This window comes from Cydia pomonella, chromosome 19 (assembly GCF_033807575.1).
Source record: "Cydia pomonella isolate Wapato2018A chromosome 19, ilCydPomo1, whole genome shotgun sequence".
Lineage (NCBI taxonomy): Eukaryota > Metazoa > Arthropoda > Insecta > Lepidoptera > Tortricidae > Cydia > Cydia pomonella.
The window spans coordinates 4368448-4388431 of record NC_084721.1 but is presented as its reverse complement, the minus strand read 5'-3'; the positions used below and the strand labels follow the sequence as shown (position 1 = coordinate 4388431).

General features: G+C 41.4%; 2 protein-coding genes across 7 annotated transcripts; one reads left to right on the top strand and one right to left on the bottom strand.

Moving 5' to 3' along the window:
- The first annotated feature begins 90 nt into the window (after positions 1-90).
- On the top strand, positions 91-3439 carry LOC133528200 (1,5-anhydro-D-fructose reductase-like). 6 transcript variants are annotated; one of them, XM_061865468.1, is made up of 7 exons: positions 91-155; positions 340-442; positions 539-706; positions 1009-1212; positions 1665-1915; positions 2201-2351; positions 3049-3439. In XM_061865468.1, the coding sequence occupies exons 2-7, from the start codon at positions 377-379 to the stop codon at positions 3214-3216; spliced, it is 1008 nt and encodes a 335-aa protein (XP_061721452.1). In that variant the 5' UTR covers positions 91-155; positions 340-376; the 3' UTR covers positions 3217-3439. The 6 variants fall into 6 exon arrangements, with proteins under 6 accessions (XP_061721452.1, XP_061721450.1, XP_061721451.1 ...); XM_061865466.1 differs by having other exon boundaries at positions 533-706; XM_061865467.1 differs by lacking the exon at positions 91-155 and adding an exon at positions 160-212 and having other exon boundaries at positions 533-706.
- LOC133528197 (DNA replication licensing factor Mcm5) lies at positions 3431-19814 on the bottom strand. Its single transcript, XM_061865462.1, has 13 exons — positions 19492-19814; positions 18711-18858; positions 18111-18218; positions 16804-16976; positions 16260-16338; positions 14159-14317; positions 13162-13399; positions 12168-12361; positions 11182-11322; positions 9977-10153; positions 6925-7169; positions 5069-5211; positions 3431-4304 (listed from the first exon to the last, which is right to left on the bottom strand). Exons 1-13 carry the CDS (start codon positions 19644-19646, stop codon positions 4075-4077), a joined length of 2190 nt encoding a protein of 729 aa, XP_061721446.1. The 5' UTR covers positions 19647-19814; the 3' UTR covers positions 3431-4074.
- Positions 19815-19984: the final 170 nt, after the last annotated feature.

Sequence of the window (19984 nt, the reverse complement as noted above, 5' to 3'; positions counted from 1 at the left end):
TCTTTACACGATTATCCTACACAAATACTACCTAAAACCAATGCTTTAATCGTTGGCCCAAACAGACCTTTGGTTTCCTATACCGCGAGATTTAAATTTTATTCTTACGTCACTTGGAAAAATCAATATTTTTTCCTAAAGTTTCGGCTTGATAAGTTCGTTTTATTTATTACGTTATAAATAGCTTACACGAGTTGCCTTGATCAGTTGTTGTACGCACACTCTAAATACGCACTTTTTTGGCTTTGTGCCAAGTTTTAACCCGTCAGACTCATATTGCTAATATTATATGAATATTGGAACGAAAACACTGCTTGCTATCTTTTCTACTTCTTTCAGGACACCTGTACGCTTCTATTACAACAATATCAGAATAATGCAGTCGGTGACCCTATCACAAACAAACGATTCCATGCCAACCATAGGGTTAGGGACTTGGCAGGTTAGAACACTCAAGTATTGAGACTTTAGTGATTGAATACACAAACATTGATTATATTTATTAATGTTTTCGATATTTATTTGTATGAAGTTGCAGGCACCTTCTAATGTAATTGAGCCGACAGTGCTGAAGGCTTTAGACTTGGGATACAGACACATAGACACTGCTTTTAACTATAACAATGAAGAAGCTATTGGTGCTGCCGTGAACGAATGGATAAATAGTGGAAAAGGTTCTAGGAAGGACTTGTTCATCACAACCAAGGTAATATATTTCTGGTTGGTACTAAAGTTGTTGTACTTAGAACTATAAATTTAAAAAAATATTGATACCTTTATATCTTATGGTAACATAAGCTGGTTGTAGTATGGCATGTAGCTGGTTATTAATTGTAGATATTATTGTATTCAAATAAATTAAAAAGTTACAGCACAAGTCACATACACTTTATTGCACACTTCAATTAAAGAAACCAGCAATACAAGCAGAGACAAACAACAGGTAGTCTTATGACTAAAAAGCGATCTCTTCTAGACCTTTATTAATTAAGTTATTATATTTTACAGCTTCCACACGTCGGCAACCGGGCATCGGACGTTAGAAAATTTGTAGAACTGCAACTTAACAAGTTGAACATGGACTACATAGATCTGTACCTTATCCATGTGCCGTTCGCCTTCATGTGTGACCCGGAGACTCTCACACCAGTTGTCAACAGCGATGGAGACTATGAGCTGGATGTTAAAACTAATCATTGTGAAATATGGAAGGTACAGCATTATATTTAGTTACTTTTATGTTATGCCTCAGTTAAAAAAGCGCTGGTGGCGTAGCAGTACGAGTGTGCGACTTGCAATCCAGAGGTCACGGGTTCAAACTCCAGCTTGTACCATTGAGTTTTTCAGAACATATGTACGAAATATCATTTGATATTTACCAGTCGCTTTTCGGTGATGGAAAACATCGTGAGGAAATCGGACTAATCCCAATAAGGCCTAGTTTACCCTCTGGGTTGAAAGGTCAGATGGCAGTCCCTTTCGTAAAAACTAGTGCCTACGCGAATTCAAGTGTAAAAATGAGGGTGCACACTTCTTACTCAAAACTATGTCCCATAGCTCATATTTTTGAGTAAGTTGTATGCAACCATATTTTTATACTTGACTATACACAAGTACCTGGGACATGAATTACTGTATGGGGAGTTACTGTATTGCTATTTTAGGTAATGGAAGAATGCCAGCGAGAAGGCCTAATCCGAAATCTAGGCCTCTCCAACTTCAACGAAGACCAAATCAAGAAGATCATGGACAAGGCCTCGGTCCTGCCTCAGGTTCTCCAAGTGGAGCTCCATGCATCGTTCCAGCAGCAGCAGTTGAGGAAGTTCTGTGCTGACAATAATATTGTGGTGACGGCCTACGCTCCACTGGGTAGTCCGGGGGCGAAGGATCACTTCGTGAATAAGTATAAGTATAGGTATGGCCGTACACAAACTTAATTTTTTTTTTTAATTCAAAAGTACATCGCCAAGATATAGTATTTGGTATAGACGGACCGTAACGTAGTATCGGTTTTTTGCCTATAAAAGTCTATAAGAAGATAGGCTCACTAGCTTTCAGGAACAGAAAAGAAAGCTTTTGTTTTTGTATGTCAACAAAGTAAAATATCTTTTAGGAATTCTGTCAGATGCAATAGAAAACAGCAGGTAAAAATGTATGAATTAGAGAGTACTTTTTCAAAATGATATATTTTTTATTTCAGCCCTGATGCTTTCCCCGACATTCTTGGGCTCCCGATCGTCAAGGAGATTGCCGATAAGCACGGAAAGACTCCGGCGCAAGTGCTGCTGCACTTCCTTGTCAAGCAGGATATCGTCGTCATACCGAAGAGCACCAGCGAGCACAGATTGAAGGTATAGTATTAAGCTTTCCACGACATAATGAAAAATAAAAAAAATCTAGCAAAGCTGCACTAATTCTGTACCGACTCGGCAAGCAATAGTGTTAGCATTGCCATAAAACATGACACACTATCACACTTTGTCGCTTTTTGTTCGCCAAAGAGAATTTAAAATAGAGGTGTATTGTCAAAGAAAATTTTGTAGCCACAGTAAATTTACTGCCATCTTTCGGAACATGATTAAAACTTTTAGAAAGACATTTGCCTTTGATCCTTATTCTTTCACTGATATGTGTTAAATTTGTTAAATATTAAAAGTGGCGCCACCTTACCAGGCATCGGCTAAAGGTTGTGGCGTCTTCGCTCGAAACGATGCCGCCATACCTTTAGCCTTTGTTCTATTAGATGGCGCCACTTTTTAGTAACAGTAACACATATCAGTGAAAGAATAAGGATCAAATTCAAAGTTTTAATTATGTGTCAATCACGAAAGATGGCAGTAAATTTACTGTGGCTACAAAGTTTTCTTTAACAATCTACCCCCATTTCAAATTCTCTTTGGCTTAGCCAAACTAGAATAATTGTCCGTCAAGAGACAATGCTAGAGTTCGTAATGCGCGCATCTGGTCGCGCTGTGGTCCTACAGGTCAGGTTTTAGCTGTTGAAAAGGTTTACTTGTTGTTGAAATATTTATTGCGTTTACTTTGCAGGAAAATATGGAAATATACGATTTCGAACTATCCGAGGAAGACATGAACCGACTCAAGAAACTTGACAAAGGCGAAGAAGGCCGTATATTCAACTTCCTATTCTGGAAGGGAGTCGAAAAACATCCTGAATACCCTTTCAAACTCCCATCTCAAGTAATCAAAGAATAATTCATATGATGATTTTTGAAAATGTAAGGGTCCGATGGCTCAACAATCTAGTCATTTCTACCTCTTCTCAAAGGAGACCAGTATTATCGTTCTAGGAGGCTGCTAGCTAGTATTTTATCCCATGTGATCCCGATCAGTGTAACTGATGTAAATCTATTTATGCTGTGAGCATGTCTTTGTTTGCCTGCATTAGATGCTATTGAATAAAACCAAATTTACAAAATGAGGTGGTTTTATTTCGATTACAATTAACACAAACTTAAAAAATAGGTCGGCGAGTGCGTCATAAAAATACAGATGATATCGCGGGGAACGGTCATACTACGCACGTTTCTAAAAATTCGTTTATTTTATCAAGGAGAAGGGACGTATGAGGCTGCGTTTCCACCAGAGATGTACGAGCATATGTAGCGAGGGATGTTTGTCATGAACCAATAGAAACTATATATAAATATCCTAGCTCAGTGTCAGTCACCGCGGCTCTAGTGAAAACAGCTCAGCGGGGCGTGGTTTTGTGCATACACAACAAGGGAAGGATGTGTGCGAGGGTGACGTCGCGAGACGTACCGCGCTTATTTGAAAAGAGCGCGCTACACAGCCTCGCACCGCTTACCTAGCATCTCGCACATCTCTGGTGGAAACGCAGCCTTATCGAAGGATACGTGCGTGACCTCACGCAAGCGCCTTCGAAAAATCCTCCCTTTTTCCTTATACTGATCCATTTTACATGAGATGATTTGGCCGCGATGGGGACGTCTCTATTTAACCGGCGAAATTCCGTTATTCTCCCTGTATTTTTATTAGAGGCACTTTCAATAAGGGCACTTTCTCCACAAGACAAACACAACAAACATACAATCAAGAAAGTCTGTACAGCATTTTCCTCTGCAAGCGATGCTGCAGCTCGCCTCGCCTGATCATGGTGTGTATGACCTTCTGAATGGCGCGCTCCGGGTACTTCTGGCGCAGGAAGTCTTGTATGATGGTCTGCTCCGACACTTGGGAGCCGACTGCGAAGCGCCGCTTGAGTTGCTTCTCGACGCGGGACAGCATCTCGTGGTCTTCTTCGGTCGTGAAGCCTTCAGCACCTGTAAAAAAGGAGTAAGTACATTTTGTTTATATTAAACTCTGGTATACATGGTGACCTTAGCTATTGGACAAACCCTGAAATCCCACGTAGGGTTACTTCTCAGCAATGCTCTGACGTTAATATTTTTTTAATTAGAACAATAGATAAAAATAATATTTTTTCGAACAAAAGTTATTTGCAATAATCGACAACAAAAAGAAACACACTGTGTTAATCTTTGGCAGTGTTTTTGACAATTTGTTCGAAATATTTGATAATGATGACATTTTTCAAAAGTCAGAAGCTTATTTTAGTGTCATAAATAAAAAAGATAATCAAAAAGGTCGAAGGTTCCATACTATTCTTTGAGGATATTACCTTAGGAGCTACTAACACATACAGGCTGCTCCAAAGTACACAATGGTAATTTGTTAATTTCTTCTAAACCGCTACACCGGTTGTTATGATACTTTGTACACTGTTTCTAAATACCCTAATGCATATATTATGTACATTTTGGCTTTGTTCAATGGCTAGGGGGACACACTGTATAATATTTGAGAATATTGCAACCCACTCCCTTCTACCCTAAGTCGGTACTGCGAGCGAAGTACGATTCTAAATTCTAATTCTTTGACATAATTTGACATTGTCGACCAATTGATTATTATCAGCTAAGCTCACACAAGTATAATCAAGTGCCAGACATTTGAAACAGCCAGTCTTTCAAACCTTCTTTTTTGGAATTGTAAACTAGGTCCATGATATAAGGTCCATATTAACCTGCTAAGCTGCCAGTCATGGCCGCGTCCAGCGTGGACACCTGGAACAGGCGCAGGGCCTCGGTCACGTGCGCTTCAGTCGCGAATGGTTGCAACTGCATCTTGGCGAGGGATTCGGAGATGCGGACGATGGCTTCGAGTTGTCTGAATAGAAAAAAAATGTAATGCTAGTGATGTGTATCAGATATGTATAACGCTAAAAATAGTCTAAGGAACTTTCGAATAGCCGAAAACGATGTGCTATTGTGGGCGTGCAAAAACATTAGATAATTTACGACGATCCTGACCTCAACTCTCAGAAGAACGGAATCTTCCAGGGTTAAGGGGGTTCAAGCTTCATGGGGGCAATTGACGTTAGACAGAGTTGTAGAGATGGGCATAAGACAGCCTCTTTTTCGTCCATTTCTGTGCATTTTTTTTTAATTTATTGGATGTGCTATTAGTTGTGTATCTAAAGTAAGGACATATCTAAAGAACTTCTTTGCGTTTAGCCCCGTCATTGCGTATCGCAAGTGCTGCAGCGCGCCTGTCCTCATCAGCACGTAGCGCGCCTGCAGCCGCTCGGCGGCAGTTCCAGCTGGTGTACAACTCACCGGACAGTGATGTGTATGGACAGGCGCTTGTCCGCCTGCCGCTCGTGCTGCAGCGCGCCTGTCCTCATCAGCACGTAGCGAGCCTGCAGCCGCTCGGCGGCGGCGGCAGTTCCAGCTGGTGTACAACTCACCGGACAGTGATGGGTATGGACAGGCGCTTGTCCGCCTGTCCTCATCAGCACGTAGCGCGCCTGCAGCCGCTCGGCGGCGGCGGCAGTTCCAGCTGGTGTACAACTCACCGGACAGTGATGGGTATGGACAGGCGCTTGTCCGCCTGCCGCTCGTGCTGCAGCGCGCCTGTCCTCATCAGCACGTAGCGAGCCTGCAGCCGCTCGGCGGCGGCGGCAGTTCCAGCTGGTGTACAACTCACCGGACAGTGATGGGTATGGACAGGCGCTTGTCCGCCTGTCCTCATCAGCACGTAGCGCGCCTGCAGCCGCTCGGCGGCGGCGGCAGTTCCAGCTGGTGTACAACTCACCGGACAGTGATGGGTATGGACAGGCGCTTGTCCGCCTGCCGCTCGTGCTGCAGCGCGCCTGTCCTCATCAGCACGTAGCGAGCCTGCAGCCGCTCGGCGGCGGCGGCAGTTCCAGCTGGTGTACAACTCACCGGACAGTGATGGGTATGGACAGGCGCTTGTCCGCCTGCCGCTCGTGCTGCAGCGCGCCTGTCCTCATCAGCACGTAGCGAGCCTGCAGCCGCTCGGCGGCGGCGGCAGTTCCAGCTGGTGTACAACTCACCGGACAGTGATGGGTATGGACAGGCGCTTGTCCGCCTGCCGCTCGTGCTGCAGCGCGCCTGTCCTCATCAGCACGTAGCGAGCCTGCAGCCGCTCGGCGGCGGCGGCAGTTCCAGCTGGTGTACAACTCACCGGACAGTGATGGGTATGGACAGGCGCTTGTCCGCCTGCCGCTCGTGCTGCAGCGCGCCTGTCCTCATCAGCACGTAGCGAGCCTGCAGCCGCTCGGCGGCGGCGGCAGTTCCAGCTGGTGTACAACTCACCGGACAGTGATGGGTATGGACAGGCGCTTGTCCGCCTGCCGCTCGTGCTGCAGCGCGCCTGTCCTCATCAGCACGTAGCGAGCCTGCAGCCGCTCGGCGGCGGCGGCAGTTCCAGCTGGTGTACAACTCACCGGACAGTGATGGGTATGGACAGGCGCTTGTCCGCCTGCCGCTCGTGCTGCAGCGCGCCTGTCCTCATCAGCACGTAGCGCGCCTGCAGCCGCTCGGCGGCGGCGGCAGTTCCAGCTGGTGTACAACTCACCGGACAGTGATGGGTATGGACAGGCGCTTGTCCGCCTGCCGCTCGTGCTGCAGCGCGCCTGTCCTCATCAGCACGTAGCGCGCCTGCAGCCGCTCGGCGGCGGCGGCCGCGAGGCGGGGCCCGCAGCGGGCGCGGCAGTAGGCGGCGTAGCGCCGCAGTAGCGCTAGCGGCAGTTCGCCCGCTGCTGTTTCGCGCTCGGCGCTGTCGCCGCCCATGTGCACAGAGATGATGTGCTTCGCGAGCGTCTGGAAGTAAAAATAATACCGCGTCCTAGTAGATATTGCGTACGTACGATAAGACCGGTAAAAGGATGCTTAATGTATGCACATGGTAATTGCTGCAGACTATGTAAAGAATTGTCCCCACTTCCATCGTCTGCAGTGTCACTGCCAGTGTCGATGTGATTTTGATTCGTTTCGTTCATAGTGATTTTTATACTTTCTGCCTTCTGCTGTTCTAGGTCGATATTGTAGGTATTCGTGTCGTCCAAGAGCCTGACGACGATTTGGTACTTCCTGATGTTGTAATGAAGTATAGAAATGAGTACAGAACTGTTCGTACTCGTCCGTCATTATGAAGATCATGTCGAATATTGTCCTGACCAAGCTCGGCGCAGCAGGAGTTAGGTCCTTGCTGCAGTTGTAACAAGGTCACTTATTGCGTGCAATTTTCGTCGTGTCATTCACGACGCGTACCTTGACTCGTATTGTCTTGTTATTAAAGGTTAGATTTGACAAATCTGCGCGTCATCGTGGATGACACGAACTATACTCACGATTTCGCCGTTCTAATCATCATCACTATGAAGATCATGTCAAAACGCAATAATGGCCATATATACGACGAGAGGATGAAGAAAGAGTCTATATTGGAACGCATACATTTTTCTTGCCTATTTTCACTTTACATAACAACACTTGGCATAACTATTGATCCGAATAATTTGAATATCCTATTTTTTATGCGCATAAACTTGTCTTGCCTTGGATTTTCATCCTACAGGTTAAATGTAATAAGATACTTATGACGAACCCTTCTATACGCATAACCCTCAGATCATAGAAAGTACTAGATGGCTGACGGAGGCGTGGCGCGTGTCGCCGTAAGACAGTAGCAAATTAGCTGTCATTGAACAATGTGCGCGTCAATTTTATTGAAATGCCGAATTAAAGCGTTATTTTGTGTCGAAATAGGAGTGCATCCAAAAACTATAAGGATCATGGAGTTACATACCACATGTGAGTACATTTTTTTTCACGTATTAGTCAATAAAACCACACATTTTAACAAATAAATCCAGTGACATATGATTTTTCTGAGTCAGACCATGTTGTCATACAAACGCGTGGCAATTTGTCTATGCATCCTACATTGACGCTTTGGCATGGAAAACTATTTGTAGTGTCCTTAGCAACGGCGCAATGCATTAAACCGCTAACGATATTCACAGGGGCATTATTGTTTCTTGGTACGACCGCCAACCGCTCCCTTCATTGACGCCGCGAAGTAGAGTGGTGCTCGTGCATATAATTGATCTTTGAGCGTTATCGATAAAAATGTTTGTATATAGTGTGTATGAAAGTAATTATTTTTCAAGTAAAATTTTACAATTATTTTATATGCACCTAATGTTTAATTTAATACTTATTAATTTGGATTAAAAATCGAATAGGTAAGCCAAAAAATAAACTGATTTAATTAAGTACAATTTATTTATAACATTATAGTTTATACCTATAAGTATATTTTATTCAGGTTCTTAGCAACGATTCGAATAACTGCACTAGGTATAATCAAATATGTTCATGATTGCAATTTTTTTCAGTTTCCCGAAAAATCCCAGTATTAAAGAAAAATGGATAGATGCTACAGGTAGAGGGCCCTAACTGGTTTACGAGCGAGAAAAATGTTATTTGTTCGGATCATTTTTAAGAAAAATGTTTTCAGTTACACTTCGCCTCATTTATATAACGATAGAATATAAATATGTTTAAAATAATAGTATATTGTATACTTAGTCGATCCAAAAGTTCTATCAGAAAGATTTTTACTGATGATTATGATTACTTTTTCCTTATTATTCGTACATATGATTTAAAAGCTTATTTAATGGTGCATTATACTTACAATATAATTTACTATAACTTGCTTTCGCAGTTCTTCATAACTCTATGTAACATGCTGAAATTGCTTTCAATTGGTGACGAAATATGCTATAATAAACTGAAACTATTTTTTTAATGAAGCGCTCGCGTCTAACGACAATCCCAAAGTAAACAATTTAAACAAACATTAAATCAAATAATGACTAAAATTTAAACCAATTTGATTAGTTAAGCATAAACAAGCTTTCGCATCATGGTACATGTTTTTTTTTTAAATTAAAAGCTTTGTATTACATTTTATCAGTAAAAACCTTTGTGAAAGAACTTATGGATCAACTAATATACCTTACACGTACCTTACAATTCTTAGCTCGTAAATAAGGTCAAAAATTTAAAGGAATATAAATTAAGTCTATGGCAATTATTACTTAAAACAAAAATGTCAAAACACTAAGGTCATGTTCAGAACATGTAAAATATCGATAGCTCTATCGAATTGTCCTCACTCTAGTGCCGCCGCTCTAGGCCCCTACACCGCGCGGTTTGGCCAATCACAGCGCGTGAGTTGGTTGTCTGGCCACGCCTTTAATGATGTGGTGGGGGACAGTTGGAGACAGCGAGACTCGTTGAAATTATGCTTCGTCATAAATCTCCTTACTTCTTATATCTATGGCATAACCCTTATAGCCTAAATTCACATATCCTTTATTATGCGCATACACTTTGTCTTATCTAAGAAATTTCCATCCTAAAGGTTAAATGTCTTATCATAAGACATTTAACCTGTAGGATGAAATTAAAACTTAATTTTACGAGCATGAAAAGTGAAAAGTCTGTTATCCGCCCTCGTGTCGTCCCAGCGCCAAGTACGCCGCAGCGGTAGTTTATACTTTGTTATTTGATTTTCTGCTGTTGTAACAAGGGTCACTACTGCTTGCAATACTCACGATATCGCGGTTTTGGTCGTGCTCGTCCTTCACGATGAAGATCATGTCGAAGCGCGACAGGATGGTGGGCATGAAGTCGATGTTGTCGTCGGCCTTGGTGTCGTCCCAGCGGCCGAACACGGAGTTGGCGGCCGCCAGCACCGAGCAGCGGGAGTTTAGGGTGGTCGTTATGCCAGCCTGGGAAAGGACAATGGTAATGCTAATCCATCAGAAATCTAGACATAATTTTAATGTTATCACGATAGATCTGATCTGCTCTATTAAGTTGCGTCCGAAATTTTTATCAACACCATTGTCTAAAATACAGATTGTAACAAAAATAGTGGGAATTCGTTTAAGACCATATTCGGCAACGTGTTTAACAAAAAGTAGAAAAAAAATTTAGCTTATACTAATGAATAAATAGCTACAATACCTAATATGAAATGTAAAAATACAAAACTAACTCACGGCTAAACTACTCAACTAATTATGACGGAATGTCCAAGTTCTATGGTTGTGATGGGCACAGGATAAGGCAAAATTCCGCCACCCGTTCGAATTTTTCCAATCGTAGGTGGTTATAAATCGGTTGTGTTAGAATGTACAAGAAATTTGACATCAAATTACACTACAGGAAGTGCTCCAGGAAGAAAGAAGGACCACCGTAGTAGTTATTTCTCTAATTAACTGGATGATTTTGGGGTCGTGATACCGAATGTCATAAATGTATTGAGATTATCATACCGAATAGTTTCCCATAGGACTAGCCACAAAGCGTCAGACGTCTCCAGGATTGATAAGGTTCGAAACGAACACATCCGTGGTAGCCTCGGAGTGAGAGACGTCGCCGATAAGCTCCAAGAAAGTCGGCTGAGGTGGTTTGGGCATGCCAAGAGAAAGCCGCCAGAATACGTTGGCAACAGCCCTTAGCTTTGCCTTACCAGGCCCAAACAGGAGGGGAAAACCAAGGCAGCGTTGGCGCAATGTCATCGCCAAAGATTTAAACGCCTGTGGGTTAGCGGAAAACGACGTCCAGGATAGAGCGAAATGGAAGCAGAAAAGTAGGAAACCTTGAGCACCTGAAGTAGACGAAACCATGACCATGACCATGGGTAAAAAAAATCACGATTTTCATATCGGTCCCATGGGAAACCTTGTTCTGTATGACTATCTCTTCTGACATTTTGGTTCAAGACTCCAAAATCACTCAGTATTTAACCTACCTTGGCGATAGAGATGGTCTGCTGCTCCATAGCCTCGTGTATGGCGACGCGGTCATCCTCGCGCATCTTGTCGAACTCGTCGATGCAGACCACGCCGCCGTCGGCGAGCACCATGGCACCGCCTTCCATCACGAAGTTGCGCTAAATAAAACAATTAACTTTAATTTTTCAAGCAAAGGGTGTTTGTACCATCGCCCACACTGTTAACAGTCCATCGGTGGCCCTTATTATAAAAGCAATAAGGTCCACTGATGGACAGTAAAGAGAGTTGCTGTTTGTATGAAGTATTATCTGGTAATAGTTTAGAACTCAAAGCTTTGGGGCCAATTTTTGAAAGGCTATATTGCTACAACCTTTGACAGTAACATTGTTATTTTGATGACTTAGATTGAATTCGATATTCAATCCTCGACGAGGTAGTATAAGGTTAGTTTCGATTAGAATCGTAGATGAACTATTGTTTACTTAATCTCGTATTTTTAATAACAATATTTGGTGTGGAGTTGCCGTTTAAAATGCTGAGTATTCACCAAGTGAACATACTCTTAAATCCACAAAATGTTTCCCTTCTGTTTGGGTTGTCAAAGTGAGGCGATTTCAAGGCTTAGGACTAGTTAGGACTGCGTACTCATATTGAATTCACGTTTTAAAGCGAACCCGCGCGAGAGTGAGAATGAAGAAGCATCAGAAGTGTGCCTTATGAATAAGTCCCCTTTTTTTTGGGTTGTTAAAGTGAGGCGATTTCAAGACTGCTTAGTGCTTAATAGGACTGCTTTTTCATATTGGATTCCCATTTGAAAGTGAACCCGCGCGAGAGTGAGACCGAAGAAGCATCAGAAGTGTGCCTTAAATAATGCTCGGCTGCAATGGACCCTTTTCCAGAAGTATACACGCCAATAGGCTCCACCTTCACGAACTTGAGGGTTTGGGATTTGGCAGTGCTCTGGTCACCATTAAATGCCTGCTAGACTGAACAAGATACTCACACTGCCTGGGTCCCTGATGACAGAAGCCGTAAGCCCGGCCGCGCTGGAGCCCTTGCCCGACGTGTAGACGCCGATGGGCGACACCTTCTCTACGAACTTGAGCAGCTGCGACTTGGCCGTGCCGGGGTCGCCGAGCAGGAGGATGTTGATGTCGCCGCGCCGGGTCAGCCCGTCTGGGAGCCGCTTGCGCGCACCTGTTGGTAATAACAGGTTGTCGTCAGTGTGGCGTGCAAGAGCCCTTGTACACCGTGTCTTTTTAACGTCTTCGTCGACGGCGCTTTTTTCGTTCCTTGAAGCAGTTTGTTTGCGTTTGCATCGATTCACACGCGCGTGTTGTTTTGACTGCCGGGTTTTCCAAGTCTGCTTAAAAACGCGTTACCATCGCTACTGTATCGATACAAACGCGCGTTGGCGGTGCGTTAAAAAAACGCGATGTACAATGTACATAGGCCCTTATACACCCTAGCGTAAAGGTAAATTTACCCTGTCTCTGCCTGTGACCGAGAGCCGAATGTCACGTTAGAAATGTAAGCATAAATAATAGTGAATGCCAGTCACTTTAAATCAACAAATTATTGGATCATCAATAAATCGTCGGAAATAGTCATGGATACGCGTTAGGAGAAATGAAATGAAATATTTTATTAATAACAATCTTTACATGTCGTGTGAGGTGGAGAGTTTTCAATAGTTTATCAATTACAATAATAATGAGAACCTGACATGAGCTCCAGGGAATTGTAGAAGAGCCCCCACACCTCAGCGCTACGTACAAGGCCTAGCACGTATCTTTTTATTTTAATGTACATACATGTACAACAGTAGCCCACGCAATTAGGCAGATTGCCAATTTTTTTATCAGAAATAACCTCCATTCTCTACTCTATCCCAAACGCCTTAACACTCGTTACTTGTATCTGTAGTTAATTTGTCCTAAGTGAGATATTTGAAAGGGTACTTGCGAAACAAACGAAATTAAGCTTTAAATACATACCACCGAACAGAAGACACGCGATCGCCTTCTTCATATCAACAGCGCCGAACACACTAGGCGCTATGGACATGGAGATCCTTTCATAGATGTCAGGTGAGGCAGCCAGGCGCCGGAACTGCTCCTCCTCGTCGGCGGTGAAGGGCTGCAGGCCGCCGGCCGCGCCCTCGGCGGCCGCCAGCCCCACGGCGCGCAGGTACGACGAGCGCACCCCCACGCTCTTCTCGCCGCGCCCTTCCCTCTGTTGAGTCGGTCAAACTGACGTCAGTCGAGGGACCTGCATCTATTAACTATGACCCTAGAAACAATTCCATTCTCCTCTTGGAAGGGCCTGTAATTTTTTTTGCGGTCGTGTTTAGAGTAGAACCAGCCCCTTTGCTTCTATGGGTGCTAGTGCTCCGACTGATTGGTATTACGAGATTAAGGGGCTATGTATGGCGCCAATGACCTTCGAGCTGAATCCCTTAGTTTTCTAATGGTCTTTGTAGATTATCATATTAACAGCGACGGCTTTCAACATTATAATATCCCAAATTTACTTGAAAGTCCATTGTCTTCGAGATATTTTGCATCAAATTTGAACGATTTTAAGCCAAAAAACTGGTTTTCTGGCCACAAATTTTGTGTTAATTAGTTTAAAATTAAAATCTCTGACCAGATTTGCGAGACGTCAGAGACGAACCCAAATATGTAGATTTCTTATGAGAGATCCTTCACAGCGATTGAATTATGAAAAAAGTGATTTTTTAGACATTGTTCGTTTCTTTCAAAATCCGGCAGACAAAAATGGAGATAGAAGATTGAAGGACCGAAAGCCGTTTGTCTTATAATTTTATCTGTAGTGCAAATATAAGAGTAACGTCTCAAAAACTTATCAAAAATCGATGAAAACCGCGGGAACCCCTTAAAGAAAACAAGTGCAATTATGGCCCCACCTCTTTGGTAGTGATTATGATCATGGAGGAACGAGCACTGCTCTGTGTTCGGTTTGCCTACGTACCCCCTGCTTGGCGATCTTCTTGATGGAATAGATGCCGAGCACCTGCACCCTGGCGCCGGGCGCGGCGCGCTCGCACAGCACGCGCTCGCAGTACACGGCCAGGTGGCGCGGCATCTCGCCCTGCGGGATGCTCTCGGGGGCTTCTTGTAGCTTTAACACCTACACAAACAAAAATTACAGAGATTAGATAGCAAATGAGCAATTTATCGCAATAATGTAGTTGTAAAGAAATATAGGACCTGAAACTTTCAACATTAAAGGTTTTTTTTTATTTCCAAAAAGGAATAAAGTAAGGGTACCATTCGATTCCTTACATTTTATCCAAAAAAACATTTATCGCAATATTTCACCGACAAAATTTTTAATGATTTTCAGTCTTTGGCAACTCCTTTGTTGACAAGAAATGTTTGACGATAGAGTTCCCAAGTTGACAACATACCGGACCGGAGCCAGAAATATCAACTTAACATTAATACGCACATACGAGCGGCAACCATTTTGAAATATAAATCCAACTGCATTGATTCGTGTGTCAAATAATAACAAATTTATAACGTTGAGATTTTCTTTTCCTTTATATTATTGTGCGTGTCCGGACTGTTTTAATATAGTAAAAATGGTTGGCAAAAGCCGATATTGTGAGATATGCGGCGTGAGAGAAATTTTCAGAGAAGGCTTCTTTGCCAAATTTCCCAAGGATAAACTGCGGTAAGTCAACCAGTTCCTAATTACAACTAGGGAATAAATCAAATTACTTTATTAAACATTTTGATTTGTTAGTCGCGTAAGTTGAAGGCGGTTCGAATCCGCCACTCCGTAATGCCGTAAGGGATTCATATACTTGGGAGCAGCAAGCACGGACTGCTCGCCCTTAGAGTTGGTTAAAGACTTTTCAGTCGTAACTAATTGTTTTTTGGTATGTTTGCTACCAGTAAATCTCTTCCAGTTGTTATAATGAATATGTATAGTTTTAGGAAATAATAGGTTCCAATATCATTATCTCTTTAAACTCTATTTCTGTTAGTACACTATCTTTTATTACTTACCTACTACAAAAGCTTTGATGTAATTCACTGTAATTTTTAGCCACCTATCTGAAGTACTTATTGAACCCATTTGGGTTCTAATCAATTTAAAATACTATCTTCGTCTTATGTTTGTAATAATTGTACTACATAGAACGTAGTGATTATATGCTCTTTGGATTTTCATACTTCAAGATGGACTTTCGGTGACCGTGACGTCACGTTTGCTTATCGTTTTGTTGGGAGCGTTTCGCGAGTGAAGTACGACTGTCGGACTTTGACTATTATTTCTGACTTTTGTATTGCTTTAATGCAATGGGTCCCATATAGACATTTGATTCTAAAAACGAACCTGAACGATTGATACCATTAATAAAAAATTGACATCTAGCCTATTCTAGACACTGTACTATACATATATAAACATGCTATCTGCAGTTCGCGCTCGATGTTCGAAGAATAGTGGGAGAAGGCAAGTGTCGTCTATGAACAGTGCAGTGCATATATTTCTCTAGTTTAAAATTCTAGGTAGGGCTTTGTGCGCCAACTATATTTAGCTGACCTTGACGACATTGCTAAATCAAGTAAGTACACCAGCAATAATAGCTTCACAATAAAGTGTGTTTAAACTTGAAGTTGGCTATGAACAACAGAAAGTTCAAGTTCATACAAAGAAAAAAAAAGTGTGTTAAAATATAAGGCAGGCCCTATTAGATCGGAATATGGAAGGTAGAGGTAAGGAATAGAATCCCTACCAAAAAGCTTCCGCCAAAAAACTTTAAATAGGTGGCGCTACAATACTTAGAATACTTGAAAAAAAAAATTCAAATAATAAGGCACTTCACTCCGTCAATAACGCCTAGCTACTCTAGCGGTACTCTGGAGAAATTTGGGACTATTATTTACAGCTGACAGCTGGACACTTTTACAACAGTTCTGCCTATGGAGATGGTATTCCTTACCTTACCTCTTCCTTCCATAGACCGGAAATAAGAATGTGTCAGATATTTTTGAATTTTCATGCAATTAACTACCTCTATCATATCATAAAAGTATAATAGTAATTAACAATTCACCTGATAATCAATGCATTTGCATTTATCTGGAATGATGAAATAAGGGTCCAATGGACACTTTGGTCGACCAGCCTGCTCCCTGAAAATAAATAAAGACGGTTTAATGGGACTATATTCTTTGCAAAATTTAAAAAATTGCCGTTTTTCATTTGAAGTGCTATCCATATATTCCAACTAGACCGTTTTCAACCGTTGAAACAAAAAACTCGACCCTAATGATTAATAAAATCAGTAGGAGCATGAGTGTGTTCCAAGGTTCGGCCCTGTACAGTCAAAGAGAATTTGAAACAGAGGTGGATTGTCAAAGAAAACTTTGTAGCCACAGTATATTTACCACCATCTTTCGACACATGATTGAAACTTTTAGAACGCGATTTGCCTTTGATCCTTATTCTTTCACTATGGCAGTAAATTTACTGTGGCTACAAAATTTTCTTTGACAATCCACCACTATTTCAAATTCTCTTTGACTATATCATAACTTTAAATGTAAATTATTAGGTCTTCCAATCTAATTCGAACTAGTAATTAATCAATAACTGACGTGTTACATTTCCTTGGCATGACATAGCCCTCCAAGCCAGGCTTGACCGGCAGGTTGGGGATGACGGTACGGCACGAGCGGCACTGGATAGAGATCTTTGTAGCCTTGGCTTTGATACCGGATGCCGATATCACGATGCCGGGAATCTTTACCAGACGAGAAACGGTTTCTGACTGAAATAGAGATTAATATTCATAAGGATTATTATTAATGACATAGTTTAGTTTATTTATGTTATGTATAGAATTTTCAGTTAAAATATAGGTACTTACATTTCAGCTTGTATTACTTATCATATAATGATGTTTTTTTTATAGGAGGTAAAAGAGCAGACGCACCTGATGATAAGCAATTACCCTTGCCCATGGGCGTGGCCGGCGTTTAAGATGGCAAAACACGCTTTTTTTGAAGGTGAAGGAAGATTCTAGGTTTATACTGAATATATGGCAATGTGTGTGACCGTGGTGTTCGCTTGGTGGCTATAGGACACATTCGTTATTTGGCAGTTGAAGATGTCAAATACACTCATTGAAAACATTGAAATTGATGGGAAACAGATAATTTGTATGTGAATTTCTATAGAAAATGTCCCCGCTTCAGTGTACTAGGTTTGACCAACTTTATAAGCCATTGAGAATGATTTTTTGAACAAAAAACTTTTGAATTCTTATTTGTTTTTATATATTTGACTTAGAACTATAATTAAAGTTTTTTTTTTTTTAATTATTAAAGTTTTGTATGTGAAATGACAACTCTTGCTGTCTATTATGTTGCGATGACTCAAAACGTGTCCCCTGGGTTACCCGCGATTTATCTTATAAAACTTCATTTAAAATGTATTAATTCCTCTCCTTCAGGAAAATGCGAATTGTACGTAAAGTTTTTAGGGACATCGTAGTTTTCTTAGAGACAAATTTAATTTGCCAAGAGACATTTTCACTTAAATCACATAAATCTAATATAATATGATAAGCAAGGTTAGAGTGAGAGACCAAAACTTTTTCTACAAGTGGAGGAAGTGCACTGCAGCATGTCCAATTAGTTTCGCAAAATATACCTGCCGAGGTTTTCCCGAGGGTCTACAGTATGAGGTTCTTCAAAAAAGGAGTGTACAGATTTTTAAAGGGTCGGCAACGCGCATGTAACACCTTTGGAGTTGCAGGCGTTCATAGGCTACGGTGACTGCTTACCATCAGGCGGGCCGTATGCTTGCTTGCCACCGTCGTGGTACAAAAAAAATAAATAAATCAATACGAACAGTCAAAGTGTATCAGTCTAATTAGGGCTAATCTTACTAATAAACTTACTTTCAGCTCCCTTAGATTGGATGTGTGTGCATCAGAAGACAGAAGCACCTGTATGTCTTCAACTGTCTCCTCACCGACAGGCCGTGGAGCTGTCAGCTCATCTGCCAACTGAATATAATATTTCAGTTTAATTTAAGAAATGAATCCCACTGTGATTTACAATTATTGTAGGTGAAAAATAGTTAATCAAACAAATTATAAAACAATAACATGTATGGTAAATAGACACTTAAATAAGGTTCTCTAACAATATTTGCCTTAATGTAAATAAATATTCTTTATTGCACCAATACATAAAGTAAAAAGACTTTTTATTTATTTCTTTTTAATTATAGTAGTGAAGGTGTTAAACTAAAAATTAATAATCTTACCTCTACTTTGCAACAATACTTGAAATAATAGTTTATGACAGGGGTTCCTTATCTTTTTCAGTCCGCAGCGCACTTACAAGTTTAATATTTAATCTCGGCACCCTAACTTAGGCTATTCGAAAAGAGATAATAACATGGTGAGGATTGCCTCAAGGCACTCCTCTTTGCTGTCTACTGCACACCAGGATACCATGGCGCAGTTTAGGAACCCCTGGTTTACCAGACATACCTCTTTCGCAGCCTCTTCTAAAATTGGAAGATGTTCACTCGGCTTCTTGTACAGTTTTTCAGCAAGAACTTCATCAAAACTTGATAGATCTTCTATATTTATTTCAACCCAGTATTTGCCCAGGTTGTAATTACGTTTAAGAGCATCTCTGTAATGAAAAAATTGTCATATACTTCAGGCATCTGTCACATCACTCCCCAGATAGCCTAGAAAGAGTTATTATGATGGGCAAAGTTGCAACAGACTTGAGGGGCCCTCCCCCTACTAGAGGCCATGTGCTTGGCGAAGAACAGAAGTCTATGGAGGAACCTGGTCTTCAACAGGACATGATGGCACAATCCTAAGCATTGAAGGACCGCCTGAAGAAGACGACTACACAATAACTATCACTGAATTCTGCAGAAAATATAACTAAAGAGCATTGATGCAACAGTACTGGATATAAACAGAGTACTCAAATCGGCTTAAGGCGGTCTAATGTTTCTATCCAGGATTTCCCAGGTCTGCTTTATGTCCCAGGATCTCATATTTCGTAAGTAATAAAAACAATTTTAGGTGTCGAAAAAACGACGTGATATCTATAAAACTGTACTCTTTATCAGTAGCAAATTCTTTTTTACTACGACGGTGTCAAACAAGCATACGGCCCGCCTGATGGTAAGCAGTCTCCGTAGTCTACGTGCGCTTGCAACTCCAGGCTCTAGTATTTACAGAAGAAAGCCAAGAATAACAGTGATGGTATGACATTGTATTTAATTGTGTTGCGTCAATAGGTTGTTACCTGTATTTATAGTTGAAATTTCCAACATGAAATTGACGAATGAATTCTTTGAACTTCTTCTTTACAGCTTGTAGGTTAACTTGATCTTGAGATTCATTTTCCTCGATTCCAAAGTTGTCCGAGAAGAAAACACCGGGATCATCAAATCCTTCCATTTTATTGAATAATTGTTTATAATAACCGAATTGTTACTTAATTTTATAATTATCTTGAGCCTAAATTACAAAGCACAACACAACAACGCCGCAAACAACAGTTTTGGCGCGTAACTATGACATTGACAGTAATAGCATGACAGTGACTGCAGCGTGAGGCGCTGCGTCGGCTTATAAAAATCAAAACCCCCAAATATTATAAGTATGTTTTCGAAGCAGTCCAGTTTTACTCATAGGTCGATTGGATGTAAATATTGAACTACAATTTGAAATTTATTATGAATTAGCTCAAATATGTCTAGTTATAACTAAACTATAGTTTAGTAAATTGGATCACC

Excerpts from the sequence above, each read along its gene's own strand:
- LOC133528200 (XM_061865464.1), top strand. The coding sequence starts at position 290 with ATGAATATTGGAACGAAAACACTGCTTGCTATCTTTTCTACTTCTTTC. Across the intron at positions 1,916-2,200 it reads GTGAATAAGTATAAGTATAG|CCCTGATGCTTTCCCCGACA; the intron begins GTATGGCCGTAC and ends TTTTTATTTCAG. Across the intron at positions 2,352-3,048 it reads CCAGCGAGCACAGATTGAAG|GAAAATATGGAAATATACGA; the intron begins GTATAGTATTAA and ends TTTACTTTGCAG.
- LOC133528197 (XM_061865462.1), bottom strand. The coding sequence starts at position 19,646 with ATGGAAGGATTTGATGATCCCGGTGTTTTCTTCTCGGACAACTTTGGA. Across the intron at positions 16,977-18,110 it reads CCAATCTAAGGGAGCTGAAA|TCAGAAACCGTTTCTCGTCT; the intron begins GTAAGTTTATTA and ends TCTCTATTTCAG. Across the intron at positions 14,318-16,259 it reads GCAAATGCATTGATTATCAG|GTGTTAAAGCTACAAGAAGC; the intron begins GTGAATTGTTAA and ends TTGTTTGTGTAG.